Here is a 16,647-nt window from a genome sequence, read left to right on the forward strand (position 1 = left end):
CTTTCCTAACTGACTGTGTATTTTGGTTCCTGACTTCCCTGAAAAGTTGCATATCTATCATATTTATATATTTTGCTCCTTTGCACCCCATTATTTATATTTGTACTTTGCACTTTCTTCTACTACAAATCTACCATTCCAGTGTTTTACTTGCTATATTGTATTTACTTTGCCACTATGGCCTTTTTGCCTTTACCTCCCTTATCTCACCTCATTTGCTCACATTGTATATAGACTTATTTTTTCTACTGTATTATTGACTGTATGTTTGTTTTACTCCATGTGTAACTCTGTGTTGTCGAACTGCTTTGCTTTATCTTGGCCAGGTCGCAATTGTAAATGAGAACTTGTTCTCAACTTGCCTACCTGGTTAAATAAATACAAAATATCGAGGGGGCTATTCGATGCTAATGCAGTATGCCACATGATGTTTTTGTGCTGGTCAAGGGCAGTCAACTCTAGAGTGAACCAAGGGCTATATCTGTTCTTAGTTCAACATTTTTTGAATGGGGCATGCTTATTTAAGATGATGAGGAAAGCACTTTTAAAGAACAACCAGGCATCCTCTACTGATGGGATGAGGTCAATATACTTCCAGCAAGGTCGATTAGAAAGACCTGCTCGCTGAAGTGTTTTAGGGAGCATTTGACAGGGATAAGGGGTGGTCGTTTGACCGCGGGCCCATTACAGACGAAGGCAATGAGGCAGTGATCGCTGAGATCCTAGTTGAAGACAGCAGAGGTGTATTTAGAGGGCAAGTTGGTCAGGATCATATCTATGAGGGTGCCCATGTTTACGGATTTATGGTTGTACCTGGTAGGTTCCTTGACAATTTGTGTAAGATTGAGGGCATCTAGCTTAGATTGTAAGATGGCCAGGGTGCTAAGCATATCCCAGTTTACGTCACCTAACAGTACGAAGATAGATGGGGGGCAATCAATTCACATATGGTGTCCAGGGCACAGCTGGGTGCTGAGGGGGTCTTTAACAAGCGGCAACAGTGAGACTTATTTCTGGAAAAGTGGATTTTTAAAAGTCGATGCTCGAACTGTTTGGGCACAGACCTGGATAGTATGACAGAACTCTGCAGGCTCTCTCTGCAGTAGATTGCAACTCCATCTTGACGTAAAATATTAGAGTTGTGGATGGAAATTTCAGAATTTTTGGTGGCCTTCCTAAGCCAGGATTCAGACACGGCGAGGACATCAGGGTTGGTGGAGTGTGTTAAAGCAGTGAATAAAGCAAATTTAGGGAGGAGGCGTCTGATGTTAACATGCATGAAACCAAGGGTTTTACGGGAACAGAAGGTAACAAATGAGAGCGCCTGGGGAATAGGCGTAAAGCTGGGAGCTACAGGGCCTGGGTTAACCTCTACATCACCAGAGGAGGAATAGGGTACGGCTGAAGGCTATAAGAACTGGTCGTCTAGTGCGTTGGGAACAGAGAATAAAAGGAGCAGATTTCTGGGCGGGGTAGAATATATTCAGGGATTAATGTACAGACAAGGGTATGGTAGGATGTGAGTACAGTGGGGGTAGACCTAGGCATTGAGTGACGATGAGAGAGCTTGCATCTCTGGAGACACCAGTTAAGCCAGGTGAGGTCTCCCCATGTGTGGGGTGTGTGACAAAAGAGCTATCTAAGGCATGTTGAGCTGGTCTAGGGGCTCTGCAGTGAAATAATTCTATAATAATTAACCGAAACAGCAGAAGACAAGGCATATTGACATTAGAGAGAGGCATGTGTAGCCGAGTGATCATAGGGTCCAATGAGCAGCAATAGGTGAGTCAGGGAGCCGTTCAGTAGTCGATACTATGCTAGGCGAGCGGGATGCACTGCGTTCAGAAGCTAGCGGCCGGGGATAGCAGATGGGTCTTCACGACATCGCAATGGAAAAGCCTGTTGAAACCACATTGGACGATTACGTCGGCAGACCAGTCGTGATGGATTGGCAGGGCTCCATTTCGGCAATAAAGGGTCCAGGCCAATTGGCAAAAGAGGTATTGTAGCCCATGAATTAGCAGGTATACCTCTTCGGCTAGCCGGGAGATGGGCCTAGCTCGAGGCTAGCTCAAGGCTAACTGGTGCTTGCTTCGGGACAGAGGCATTAGCCAGCAGTAGCTACTCGGTTGCAGATAGCTGCGATGATCCGGTGTAATGGCCCAGAGCTTGCGGCGGGAATCCGGTAATGTTGTGGAGAAAAGCAGTCTGATATGCTCTGGGTTGATATCGCGCTGTTGTGACTGGCAAGTATTGACAGAGCTAAAGCTGGCTGGTGTCCAAGCTAAAGGTGAAGACTGCTAGCTGTGGCTTACAGTTACTACTAGCTAGTAGTTAGGTAGCTCTGATGGAAGTTCCAGTTATAACGTATAAAAATAGCAGATCCGTACCACATTGGGTGAGGTGGGTTGCAGGAAAGTATATTTAGATCGTAGGTGGAAAGTGAGATCAAAAATATATACGAAAGAAAAAGACGAAACCGGCTATTTACATGGGACAAGACAAACGCTCGTCCGACTGCTACGCCATCTTGGATTAATCGAGCTCGACGGACAATTCCTCCGATCTCATGGCTTGGTTTTTGCTCTGACATGCTCTGTCAACTGTGGGACCTTATACAGACAGGTGTGTGCCTTTCCAAATTATGCCCAATCAATTGAATTTAACTCAGGTGGACTCCAATCAAGTTGTATAAACATCTCAAAGATGATCAATGGAAACAGCATGCAGCTGAGCTCAATTTCAAGTCTCATAACAAAATGTCTGAATTCTTATCTAAATAAGGTATCTGTTTTTGTTTTTTTTATACATTTGTAAACATAAAACTAAAAAATAAAATGTTAGGTTGTCATTATGGGATATTGTGCGTAGATTGATGAGGGAAAAAATAAACGGTAAACATTACACTCACAAAAGGCATGTGTTCTCCCCACACTGACTGGGCCATGTCGAACTGGCTGTCCACTGGTCCCTCCACCACTGTATGTTGCTATGATTAAACCCCTCCATCAGTGTCCCGTAGTAAACGGTGCACAGAGCGGACAGAGCATTCCAATGAGAACCAGGCCGACAGAGTGGGGGAGAGGAGTGATCGGCCCTACGTAGTGTGAAATGGCTTTCCCTTACCGTTCAGCCTGCAACCAACCCTCACTGTGTCTGACCTGCATCTATTTTTGACTGTCAACTTTTAAACCCAATCCCAAACAAATCTATGCAAATAGCATGCTGACATCACTTAGACTTAGCACAAAGCATCATAAAAGTACAATGCGGAAACAGACAGACATCAATAGATTTTGATGACATAAAAAGCAAGTTTTAAGTTCTAAATCATTTTCTCTCTCTCTGTTTGTCTGTAGCCAAGCAGAAACTATTCATCTTTATACTGTACCCGACCTCTCCCTCTAGCCAAGCTGAAGTTGGAGGACCGTCTAGCTGCAGCCGCCAGGGAAAAGCTGGCCCAGGCCTCCAAGGAGTCCAAGGAGAAGCAGCTGCAGGTGGAGAGGAAGAGGAAGGCAGCCCTGTTCCTCCAGACCCTCCGGAACCCCCTCACTGGAGAGCCTGAGACCAGACGGCCCGACGAGACCCCTGCCATGCCTGAGGTATGGAGGCATACACACACACACACACACACTGTGATGGTGACAGTCCCAGTAGCAATATGCCCGGCATAGAGATGGATTTCCTGTTCCTAATGGAGTTTCTTCATCAAGGAGCATATTGTAATTTGCACAGCTGACAGTAATGGACGTGTGTGTGTGTGTAATGTGTGTGTGTGTAATGTGTTTTTTCCGTGTGCGCACGTGTTCAGGACACGATTTACTTTAAGTTACTTTCACACACTTTCCAAGACACCACATCCATTGAGTCTGGAGCACCCAAGCAGGGAAACAAATCATATCATATATCACACACAGCCTGAACAGAGATAAGAGAGATCTGCCCAGAGTTGTGGTCGGTCATTGTGGTCTGCCATATTTAAGTAAGTTGTTGTGGATCAATGAGGGGAGATTTTGTGTTCGGACTATTCTACTGTTGTTACTGCTGCCTGTTGTCTGCTGCCTGGTCTTCAATGACGGACACTGAGCAGTTATTAGATTTCTCTTGCTGTTCCCTGTAGTTAATAACACTTACACCCAGTCGGTGTCTAAACTATGGGTGTGGGTGTGGGTGTGTGTTTGTGCGGACACAGAGTTATGGAGAATACATGGAAAAATGAAAACAAGTCACCGCAATTACGGTGATTGTATCACACACCCCACTCCACCCGCTGAGACACTGTCCCCATTAGCACGAGTGGTGGGGTGTGAAATCTGGAGAATCAGACATTGTTTTCCCAGCCATTGAACGTGTGTAGGCCTAGAGCAGGGACTCTCCAACCCTGTTCCTGGAGAGCTACCGTCCAGTAGGATTTCAGTCCAACCCTGTTTCTGGAGAGCTACCGTCCAGTAGGTTTTCAGTCCAACCCTGTTCCTGTAGAGCTACCGTCCAGTAGGTTTTCAGTCCAACCCTGTTCCTGGAGAGCTACCGTCCAGTAGGTTTTCAGTCCAACCCTGTTCTTGGAGGGTTACCGTCCAGTAGGTTTTCAGTCTAACCCTGTTCTTGGAGGGCTACCGTCCAGTAGGTTTTCAGTCCAACCCTGTTCCTGGAGAGCTACCGTCCAGTAGGTTTTCAGTCCAACCCTGTTCCTGGAGAGCTACCGTCCAGTAGGTTTTCAGTCCAGCCCTGTTCCTGGAGAGCTACCGTCCAGTAGGTTTTCAGTCCAACCCTGTTCTTGGAGGGCTACCGTCCAGTAGCTAATCTAGCGCACCTGATTCTAATAATTAGCTGGTTGATCAGCTGAATCAGGTTAGTTACAACTGGGGTTAGAGCGAAGACATACAGGAGGGTAGCTCTCCAGGAACAGGGTTGGAGAGCCTTGGTCTAGAGGAAGACCTCTTCGTGCCAACATCTCCTGGGATATGCCTTTTCTCCCCACCGAACAGATGAGAAGTTTCTTAGTTCTTTATTGTCTGTGTGAACTTGGCTGCCTGTCGGTCCACTTCCTTCCAAGGTTTCCCCCCACAGGCTTAAGAAAATATATTTACACAGGCATCTGGGAAATATGTATTTTTAGTGCCCTCGTTGTCATAAGTGGATATTGCTGTCTGCATCCTCTAGCTATAATGCATTTCCAATATGAATTTTCCTTTAGATCCCTGGCTCTCCATCTAGGCATTCCCCTTAATTGACGTTTGGTTCGCCACTCCCTCTCTCCCCCTCTCTCTTTCTCTGATACAGCTCCTGTGTGAAGAAACATATTAGTGATTTTTATATCCATCTTTTTAGACCATCTTTATGTTCATTTTTAGTTTCAGTCCCCTCTCCCTGAGATGACAGGCTGTGTCTATCTGTTCTCCCTCCTCCACTCGGACCACCCTGAAGCTAAGTGACCCAACCCGGTCTACCCTCCCGTTCCGTCGTAAGCAGCTAACGGCAGCCCGGCCCAGTGGGGAGTTTACGACTACCCCCGCCACACTCCACCACCCCCCTATTTGTCAGAATTACTCACCGCCGGTGACCTATGGCGCCTGTCTCACAGGTTTTTGCCACTGCAACAAAACCGGGAGCCAGTGGTGAAGCTGGCATCTTGTCGTTTTCCACTGTGAAAAATAAAGCCCTATTTAACTTTCCCATCAAAGCGGCCTATCATGCCTGACTAGCAGAGAGGCTGTGTTCGTACATGAGTACCTGTATTCTTTACTGGCTGCTTTTACAGTGGAGCGGTAGCTTATAAAGCTCTTCTCAGGAGGAGTATATTGAAGCAGGCAATCCCCTGCTAGGATTTCAACCTGCTACTGCTTTGTGACCAGAGCACCTCCACGACACCTGTCGAGTCTTAACCCCCCAGTGATAGTTTAAAGATACTGATTGTTGTTTTAGCCTTTGTTTTTGCCAAAGTGTCCAACTTTCCACTTGTTCCCCAAAATTCTCAGGGCTCCGGTTGCTTCTCACCTCACCCTTGTTAGAGAGAGAGAGGGAGAGAGAGAGAGATTAACAGACTCCGCTGTGTCAAGCGAGACTAAGCCACTTCAAAGTGTAAATAACATTCAAGGAAAGTGTTTGATGTTGGGAGTGTCTGTCCACAGTGGAAATGCTGTTTGTCTGCTCTCTCTTATGTGTGTCCAATGGGTGACATCCCTGTCTGGGGACATGGACAGTCACCTGTTCAGCCAGGTGGCACTGGGAGGTGTCCTGTCATGGCTGTGTCCTCTCTGTCACTCTGGCCAGCTGTGCTGGGAAGGATGTGCTCAGTCTGGACAGGCATCATTAAAGTTAAGGAAAACTAATCATTTTACTTGTAGTGAAGTCACAAGAACAAAGCACCCAGTGCTCTAAAAAATCACTACAAGTAAAATGATTTGTTTTCCTTAACTTTAATGATGCCATAGACTTTGCATGAGTGGCTCAATGAATGACGAACACTACATCTCTTAGAATAGCTGTTCGAGAACACTGCAATGGCACTAATAGCCCTTTCTCCTCGCCAGTGGAACAAATGGTGATTGTTGTCGTTTGAGATCTCCTTGCTGCCAGTCGCTCCTTTATGACAGTTGCTGCTCGGTGTGTTATCGTGTGTGTGTATTGTCTAGTGATTGTGCGTGTTGTGCGTTGTCGTGAGGAGTGGTGACAGTGACGCAGACTTAGTGTTCCATTATGAAGAAGGGGTGACGCTGAAAAAATCAACTCTCTACAGGGCTCGGCAGCAGGAGTACTATCAGCACACAGAAAGAGATTTACATTTATTTTGTGGGGCACCGTTTCATCTGGGGTTAGGGCTGTGATGGGAGCCTGTCAGGAACACAGAGAAATGCTGACTGGCTTTAGCAAGGGACTGCCAGAAGGTGAAATAAAGAGAGAAAGATGAACTTGAATCATATTTTTAAGAAGAGGCTTGTGGTATGAAGTGTGTCTCTGAGGTTAATTCCTGAAAAGAGAACTGGGTGATTGACTTAAATGAGAAGCGTTCTGGAGAGGGAAGAACACAGAGAGAAGAGGTTCTGAATCATAACAGCCATCATTGTGGGAGAGCCAGGGCCAAGGCGGCACGGCCTATGCTAAATGTTAACTCCACAAAAAAAATGTTACTTTTCTTTTTAGACTGCAGAGTGAGTTGGTAGCACGGAAGGAGATTGTGGGTAATAGCCCTGTGTCAATCAAGGACTTTGATTGACATTATTAAATACTTCAAACTTAAGCAGAAATGGAATAAATGACGATCCGGCCACATTCACTCTTGTGCCCTGGCTCCCTCTTCACCTGTTTAGAAACTGAACTCCCCTCTCCGTTGTCTTCAGGTTCATTCGGTTCACACACAAAGGCTTGGTGTCTGTGAGGCACGGCAGTCAAATCAGTCATTTGAGCTGACACTATATACGAACACAGACCTTTTTATCGACACTTTTTTTCAGCTAACAGTCCTGCAGCCACCCCAAATTGTTGGAGGAGATTGCTTCTGAAGATGGATTAATTTCCGTGTGAGGGGCTGATATGTGATGCCTTCTGAAATAACTTATTTATACCAATTCATTCGCCACAGCTCTCTTTTTCTGTCTCCTTCTCTCCCCTCTCTCTGTCTTTATCTGCAGCCTGAATACAGTAAACCACAGTCGTATTTCTCCCTTAGCTTAGCCCATAATGGAAATATAAAGTGCATTCGGAAAGTATTCAGACCCCTTGACTTTTTCAATATTTTGCGATGTTACAACCTTAATCTGAGATTGATTAGATAAATGTCTTTCCTTATCAATCTACACACAGTGCCCAATAATGACAAAGCGAAAACAGGTTTTTAGACATTTTTTTAAATGAATAAAAATACAAAATCAGAAATACCTTATTTATATAAATATTCAGAACATTTTCTATGAGACTCGAAATTGAGTTCAGTTGCATCCTGATTCCATTGATCATCCAACAATTGACAGTATGTCATTGCAAAAACCAAGCCATGAGGTCGAAGGAGTTGTCAGTAGAGCTCCAAGACACCAAACAATGTCTGCAGCATTCAATCAATCAATCAAATGTATTTATAAAGCCCTTTTTACATCAGCCTATGTCACAAAGTGCTATACAGAAACCCAGCCTAAAACCACAAACAGCAAGCAATGCAGATGTAGAAGCATGTTGGCTAGGAAAAACTCCATGGAAAGGCAGGAACCTAGGAAGAAACCAGGCTCTTTTACGTAGATGGAAAAAGCTGTCCTTGAAACAGTCTTGAAATGTTCTTCAAAGAGAGATCAGGGTCCAGAGTAACGCCAAGGTCCTTTACAGTTTTATTTGAGACGACTGTACAACCATCAAGATGAATTGTCAGATCCAACAGAAGATCTCTTTGTTTCTTGGGACCTAGAACTAGCATCTCTGTTTTGTCCGAGTTTAAAAGTAAAACATTTGCCGCCATGCACTTACTTATGTTTGAAACACAGGCTTCCAGGTAGCGCAATTTTGGGGCTTCACCATGTTTCATCGAAATGTACAGCTGTATATTGTCCACATAGCAGTGAAAGTTAACATTATGTTTCCGAATGATATCACCATGAGGTAAAATATATAGTGAAAACAACAGAGGTCCTAAAACGGAACCTTGAGGAACACCGAAATTTACAGTTGTTTTGTCAGAGGACAAGCCATCCACAGAGACAAACTGATTTGTTTCCGACAGATAAGATCTAAACCAGGCCAGAACTCAAAAAGAATGTGGTGATCGATGGTATCAAAAGAAGCACTAAGGTCTAGGAGCACGAGGACCTGCACACCTTCGAGTGCAGTCTCAATGCTATGATGTGGTCTAAAACCAGACTGAAGCGTTTCGTATACATTGTTAGTCTTCAGGAAGGCAGTGAGTTGCTGCGCAACAGCTTTTTTGAAAAATGTTGGGAGGAATGGGAGATTTGATATCAGCCGATTTTAGTTTTTTATATTTTCTGGGTCAAGGTTCGACTTTTTCAAGAGAAGCTTTATTACTGCCACTTTTAGTGAGTTTGGTACACATCCGGTGGATAGGGAGCCGTTTATTATGTTCAACATAGGCCGGCCAAGCACAGGAAGCAGCTCTTTCAGTAGTTTAGTTGGAATAAGGTCCGGTATGCAGCTTGAAGGTTTAGAGGCCATGACTGTTTTCATCAATGTGTCAAGAGATATAGTATTTAAAAACTTGAGTGTCTCCCTTTGATCCTAGGTCCTGGCAGTCCGTCATTTTCTTTCTAATGATCATGATCTTCTCGTCAAAGAAGTTCATGAATTTATCACTGCTGAAGTGAAAGCCATCCTCTCTTAGGGAATGCTGTTTTTTAGTTAGCTTTGCGACAGTATCAAAAAGACATTTAGGATTGTTCTTATTCTCCATCCTATTGTTCCAACTTAATTGAGATCAAGCGGTGGTGAGGGCTCTTCAATACTGCGCGGTACTGTCTTTCCAAGCTAATCGGAAGACTTCCAGTTTGATGTAGCGCCATTTCCGTTCCAATTTTCTGGAAGCTTGCTTCAGGGCTCGGTTATTTTCTGTATACCAGGGAGCTAGTTTCTTATGACAAATGTTTTTTTGTTTTTAGGGGTGCGACTGCATCTAGGGTATTGCGCAAGGTTAAATTGAGTTCCTCAGTTAGGTGGTTAACCGATTGTTATACTCTGACGTCCTTGGGTAGGCGGAGGGAGTCTGGAAGGGCATCTAGGAATCTTTGGGTTGTCCGAGACTTTATAGCACGGCTTTTGATGATCCTTGGTTGGGGTCTGAGCAGATTATTTGTTGTAATTGCAAACATAATAAAATGGTGGTCATTTATTCCACAGGACAAAACTAGGTCCAGATTATGACTGTGGCAGTGAGTAGGTCCGGAGACATGTTAGACAAAACCCACTGAGTCGATGATGGCTCATCTGTTGACTTTTCCATGTGAATAATAAAGTCACCAAAAATGTGAATATTATCTGCTATGACTACAAGGTCCGATAGGAATTCAGGGAACTCAGTGAGGAACGCTGAATTACGGCCCAGGAGGCCTGTAAACAGTAGCTATAAGAAGTGATTGAGTAGGCTGCATAGATTTCATGACTAGAAGCTCAAAAGATGAAAACGCAGTCATTTGTGTTTGTAAATTTAAATTTGCTATCGTTAATGTTAGCAACACCTTCACCTTTGCGGGATGCGCGGGGGATTTGGTCACTAGTGTAACCAGGAGGAGAGGCCTCATTTAACACAGTAAATTAATCAGGATTAAGCCATATTTCAGTCAGGCCAATCACATCAAGATTATGATCAGTGATTAGTTAATTGACTATAACTGCCTTGGAAGTGAAGGATCTAACATTAAGTAACCCTATTTTGAGATATGAGATATCACAATCTTTCAATAATGACAGGAATGGAGGTCGTCTTTATTCCAGTGAGATTGCTAAGGCGAACACCGCCATGTTTAGTTTGCCTAACCTAGATCGAGGCACAGACATGGTCTCAATGGTGATAGCTGAGCTGATTACACTGACTGTGCTAGTGGCAGACTCCACTAAGCTGGCAGGCTGGCTAGCAGCCTGCTGCCTGGCCTGCACCCTATCTCATTGTGGAGCTACAGGAGTTAGAGCCCTGTCTATGTTCATAGATAAGATGAGAGCACCTCTCCAGCTAGGATGGAATCCATCACTCCTCAGCAGGCCAGGCTTGGCCCTGTTTGTGGGTGAGTCCCAGAAAGAGGGCCAATTATCTCCAAATTCTATCTTTTGGGAGGGACAGAAAACAGTTTAACCAGCGATTGAGTTGTGAGACTCGACCTCTCAGTCGAGCTCATCACTCCCCCTAACTGGGCGGGGGTCAAAGACAATTACTCGATGCCGACACATCTTTCTAGCTGATTTACACGCTGAGGCTATGTTGCGCTTGGTGACCTCTGACTGTTTCATCCTAACATCATTGGTGCCGACGTGGATAGCAATATCCCTATACTCTCTATACTCGCCAATTTTAGCCTTAGCCAGCACCATCTTCAGATTAGCCTTAACGTCGGTAGCCCTGCCCCTGGTAAACAGATGGATGATTCTTTTTAGGTCTAGTACTGCGGGTAATGGAGTCGCGAATGACTAGGGTTTTGAATTTGTCAGAGCTAATGGTGGGAGGCTTCGGCGTCTCAGACCCCGTAACAGGTGGAGGAAAGACCATTGAAGGCTCGGCCTCTGACTCCGACTTGTTGCTTAATGGGGAGAACCGGTTGAAAGTTTCTAACGGCTGAATGAGCGACACCGGTTGATCATTCCTACAGCATTTCCTTCCAGAAGCCAAGAGAAAATTGTCCAGCTGCGGGGATTGTGCGAGGGGATTTATACAACTATCTGTGCTTATTTGTGGCACAGATGCTGTTTCATCCTTTCCTACACTTAAATTACCCTTGCCTAACGATTGCGTCTGAAGCTGGGCTTGCAGCACGGCTATCCTCACCATAAGGTGATCGTTCTCCTGTATATTATGAGTGCAGCGACTGCAATTAGAAGGAATAATGTTAATTGTACTACTTAGCTTCGGCTGGTGGAGGTCCTGTAGAACCATGTCCAGATAAAGCGTCCGTGGTGAAAAAGTTGAATGAAAAAAAAGTTGAGCGAGGGGAAAAAATGTACAAACGGTAATTAAAAAGTAAAGACAGTAAAAAAACAGCAGCACGTGAACAAGTCCACAAGTTTGACAGGAAATTACGTCAAGGTGGAGGAGGCCTCTATCATTCTTAAATGGAAGAAGTTTGAAACCACCAAGATGCTTCCTAGAGCTGGCCGCCCGACCAAACTGAGCAATCGGGGGAGAAGGGCCTTAGTCAGGGAGGTGACCAAAAACCCAATGGTCAATCTAACTGAGCTCCAGATTTCCTCTGTGGAAATAGGAGAACCTTCCAGAAGGCCAACCATCTTTGCAACACTCCCTCAATCAGGCCTTTATGGTAGAGGGGCCAGACGGAAGCCGCCACTCAGTAAAAGGCCCATCACAGCCCGCTTGGAGTTTGCCAAAAGGCACCTAAAGACTCCCAGACCATCAGAAACAAAGATTCTCTGGTCTGGTGAAACCAAGATTGAATGGCAAGCGTCACATCTGGAGGAAGCCTGGCAACATTCCTACTGTGAAGCATGGTGGTGGTAGCATCATGCTGTGGGGATGTTTTTCAGGGGCAGGGACTGGGAGACTAGTCAGGATCAAGGGAAAGATGAACGGAGCAAAGTATAGAGAGATACTTGATTAAAACCTGCTCCAGAGTACTCAGGATAATAAGATGGCGCCGAAGAACATGGCTGACGTTTTACATTCTCCCATTTGTTTTTGCATTTTGTGTAACTTATTTTTTTACTTATTGTGTACATAATGTTGCTGCTACTGTCTCTTATGACCGAAAATAACTTCTGGACATCAGAAAAGTGATTACTCACCGCGGACTGGAAGAAAAATGTTCCTTTAACATGTCCAACGAGAAGGATATCCTGCTTTCACTGGAACAGGCCCAGACTTATTGTGTACATAATGTTGCTGCTGCTGTCTCTTATGACTGAAAATGATGGAGTGATTACTCACCACGGACTGGAAAAAACTGCATCTGCATCTCCATCGGTGAAACATCTTATGTTTCATCGAGACGTGGCTGAACGAAGATACAGGCAATATAGAGCTAGCGGGATTTTTCATGCACCTGCAGAACAGAGACGCTACCTCTGGTAAGACGAGGGGTGGGGGTGTGTGTCTATTTGGCAATAACACCTGTCTAATATTAAAGAATTCTCGAGGTATTGCTCACCTGAGGTAGAGTACCTTATGATAAACTGTAGACCACACTATCTACCAAGAGAGTTCTCATCTGTATTATTCGTAGCCATCTATTTACCACCACAGAACAAAGCTGGCACTAAGACCGCTCTCAACCAACTCTATAAGCCAAGATGAAAGCCAAGATGAAAATGCTCACCCAGAAGCGTCTCTCCTAGTGGCCGGGGACTTTAATGCAGGGAAACTTAAATCAGTTTTCCAACATTTTTACTATCATGTCACATGTGCAACCAGGGGGGGAAAAATCCTAGACCACCTTTACTCCACACACAGAGATGCATACAAAGCTCTCCCCCGCCATCCATTTGGCAAATCTGACCATAATTCTATCCTCCTGATTCCTGCTTACAAGCAACAATTAAAGCAGGAAGTACCAGTGACTCGCTTAATATGGAAGTGGTCAGATGACGTGGATGCTACACCACAGGACTGTTTTGCTAGCACAGACTGGAATATGTTCTGGGATTCATCCAATAGCATTGAGGAGTACACCACCTCAGTCATCGGCTTCATCATCGTGCATCGATGACGTCGTCCCCACAGTGACTGTACGTACATATCCCAACCAGAAGCCATGGATTACAGGCAACATCCACATCGAGCTAAAGGCTAGAGCTGCAGCTTTCAAGGAGCGGGCGACTAATCCGGATGCTTATAAGAAATCCCGCTATGCCCTCAGACGATCAATCAAACAAGCAAAGCGTCAATACAGGATTAAGATTGAATCCTACTACACTGGCTCTGACGCTCATCAGATGTGGCTGGGCTTGCAGACTATTACGGACTACAAAGGGAAACCCAGCCGCAAGCTAACCAGTTATGCGAGCCTACCAGATGGGCTAAATGCCTTTTATGATTGCTTCAAGGCAAGCAACACTGAAGCATGCATGAGAGCACCAGCTGTTCCGGACGACTGTGTGATCATGCTCTCCGTAGCCGATGTGAGCAAGACCTTTAAACAGGTCAACATTCCCAAGGTTGCAGGTCCAGACGGATAACCAGGACGTGTACTCAGAGCATGCACGGACCAACTGGCAAGTGTCTTCACTGACATTTTCAACCTCTCCCTGACTGAGTCTGTAATACATACATGTTTCAAGCAGACCACCATAGTCCCTGTGCCCAAGAAAGTGAAGGTAACCTGTCTGCCTAAATGACTACCGCCCCGTATGGTAGCCATGAAGTGCTTTGAAAGGCTGGTCATGGCTCAGATCAACAGCATCATCCCGGAAACCCAACCGCCCCAACAGATCCACAGATGACGCAATCTCAATCGCACTCCACACTGCTCTTTCCCACCTGGACGAAAGGAACACCTATGTGAGAATTCTGTTCATTGACTACAACTCGGCATACAGCACCATAGTGCCCAAGAAGCTCATCACTAAGCTAAGGACTCTGGGACTAAACACCTCCCTCTGCAACTGGATCCTGGACTTCCTGATGGGCTGCCCCCAGGTGGTATGAGTAGGCAACAACATGTCTGCCACACTGATCCTTAACACTGGAGCCCCTCTGTGGTATGTACTTAGTCCCCTCCTGTATTCCCTGTTCACCCACGACTGCGTGGCCAAACACAACTCCAACACCATCATTAAGTTTGCTGATGACACAACAGTGGTAGGCCTGATCACTGACAACAATGAGACGGCCTATAGAGAGGAGGTCAGAGAACTGGCAATGTGGTGCCAGGACAACAACCTCTCCCTCAATGTGAGCAAGACAAAGGAGCTGATTGTGGATTACAGGAAAAGGCGGGCCGAACAGGCCCTCATTAACATCGACGGGGCTGTAGTGGAGCGGGACGAGATTTTCAAGTTCCTTGGTGTCCACATCACCAACGAACTATCATGGTCCAAACATGCCAAGACAGTCGTGAAGAGGGCATGACAAAACCTTTTCCCCCTCAGGAGACTGAAAAAATTTGGCATGGGTCCCCAGATGCTCAAAAGGTTCTTCAGCTGCACCATCGAGAGCATCCTGACCGGTTGCATCACCGCCTGGTATGGCAACTGCTCGGCATCTGACCGTAAGGTGCTGCAGAGGGTAGTGCGAACTGCCCAGTACATCACTGGGGCCAAGCTTCCTGCCATCCAAGACCTATATAATAAGCGGTGTCAGAGGAAAGCCCATAAAATTGTCAGAGACTCCGGTCACCCAAGTTAGACGGTTTTCTCTGCTACCGCATGGCAAGCGGTACCGGAGCGCCAAGTCTAGGACCAAAAGGCACCTCAACAGCTTCTACCCCCAAGCCATAAGACTGCTGAACATTTTATAAAATCGCCACCGAACAATTTACATTGACCCCCCTCCTTTTTGTACACTGCTGCAACTCTGTTATCTATGCATAGTCACTTCGCCCACACCTACATGTACAGATTACCTCAACTAGACTGTACCCCCCCAAACTGACTAGGTACCGGTGCCCCCTGTATATAGCCGAGTTAATCTTATTGTGTTACTTTTTATTATTACTTTTTATTTTAGTCTACTTGGTAAATATTTTCTTAACTCTTCTTGAACTGCATGTTGGTTAAGGGCTTGTAAGTAAGCATTTCACGGTAAAGTCTACACTTGTTGTATTCGGCGTATGTGACAAAGTCTGATTTGACCTCAGACTGAGGCGAATGTTCACCTTCCAACAGGACAACGACCCTAAGCGCACAGCCAAGACAACGCAGGAGTGGCTTCGGGACAAGTCTCTGAATGTCTTTGAGTGGCCCAGCCAGAGCCCGGACTTGAACATCTCTGGAGACACCTGAAAATAGCTGTGCAGCGGCGCTCCCCATCCAACCTGACATAGTTTGAGAGGATCTCCAGAGAAGAATGGGAGAAACTCCCCAAATACAGGTGTGCCAAGCTTGTAGTGTCTTACCCAAGAATACTCAAGGCTGTAATCACTGCCAATTGTGCTTCAACAAAGTACTGAGTAAAGGGTCTGAATACTTAAGTAAATGTGATATTGTTATTATTATTATTATTTTTTGCAAAAATATACTAAAAACCAGTTTTTGCGTTGTTATTCTGGGGTATTGTGTGTAGATTGATGGGGGAAAATGTCATCCGTTTTAGAATAAGGCTGTAACGTAAAAAGTCAAGTGGTCTGAATACTATCCGAATACACGGTATGTATCTCTCCCTTTCCATCTCTCCATATCGTGACTATTCAGCATTTTTCCGTATAGCTATGGAGCAGATAGATGGGTCATATACAGGTAACTGCCAAAGTTAAGGCATTAAAAGTAGGATCATAAAATATGACTTGGATCATCACACATGGTCTGTTTGCAAAATCTGAATTCATTTCAGTAAACAGACTGACTAAAAGCCTGATGCGTCACAATTTGGGATTCAAATTGGAAACAATTTGATCAAATACACATTTTCAGTAATTGCCAGAGGATCATTGGGAGAGATGCCTTCTGTGGCAGGCAGCATCAGCACCAGGACATCTGATTAAACAGCTAAGGAGGCTCGCAAAGTGCCAACTTCACATTATGGATGAGAAACAGCCTCACAAGAATGAAGTAGAGTCAGTGAGGTTTCAGCAGATGTATCAAAATCTACTATTTAGGCACTTTTTTCTTTGGCCCTGCATCTGGGCCTTCTCTCTCCTCCCCTCTCGTGTGACAAATCTTCCCTGTGCGAGAGCACAGTTTTTGCCGAGGTCACACTCTGCATTCTGCTGAGAGAACTAATCCCGGTTCAATTTATTCAATTTAGGTCAGGGTACGAGCAGAGAGTGCTCTTCAATCTCCGGCCTTGAATTTATGTATAAACTAATTAAAGTGAGCAGAGGCAGGGCCCCTGATTGAACA

The 16,647-nt window shown here is 45.2% G+C and overlaps 1 protein-coding gene across 2 annotated transcripts in view; it reads left to right on the top strand.

Moving 5' to 3' along the window:
* LOC106566361 (splicing factor SWAP) overlaps positions 1-16,647 on the top strand; it is a 130,557-nt gene that overhangs the window by 77,242 nt on the left and 36,668 nt on the right. For both annotated transcript variants that reach the window (XM_082955394.1, XM_082955395.1), the window contains exon 13: positions 3,409-3,602. In XM_082955394.1, coding sequence (XP_082811520.1) covers positions 3,409-3,602 — 194 coding nt within the window. The remainder of the gene's footprint in view (positions 1-3,408; positions 3,603-16,647) is intronic.

Source organism: Salmo salar, chromosome 01, assembly GCF_965601325.2.
Source record: "Salmo salar chromosome 01, fSalSal1, whole genome shotgun sequence".
In the NCBI taxonomy this organism is placed as follows: domain Eukaryota; kingdom Metazoa; phylum Chordata; class Actinopteri; order Salmoniformes; family Salmonidae; genus Salmo; species Salmo salar.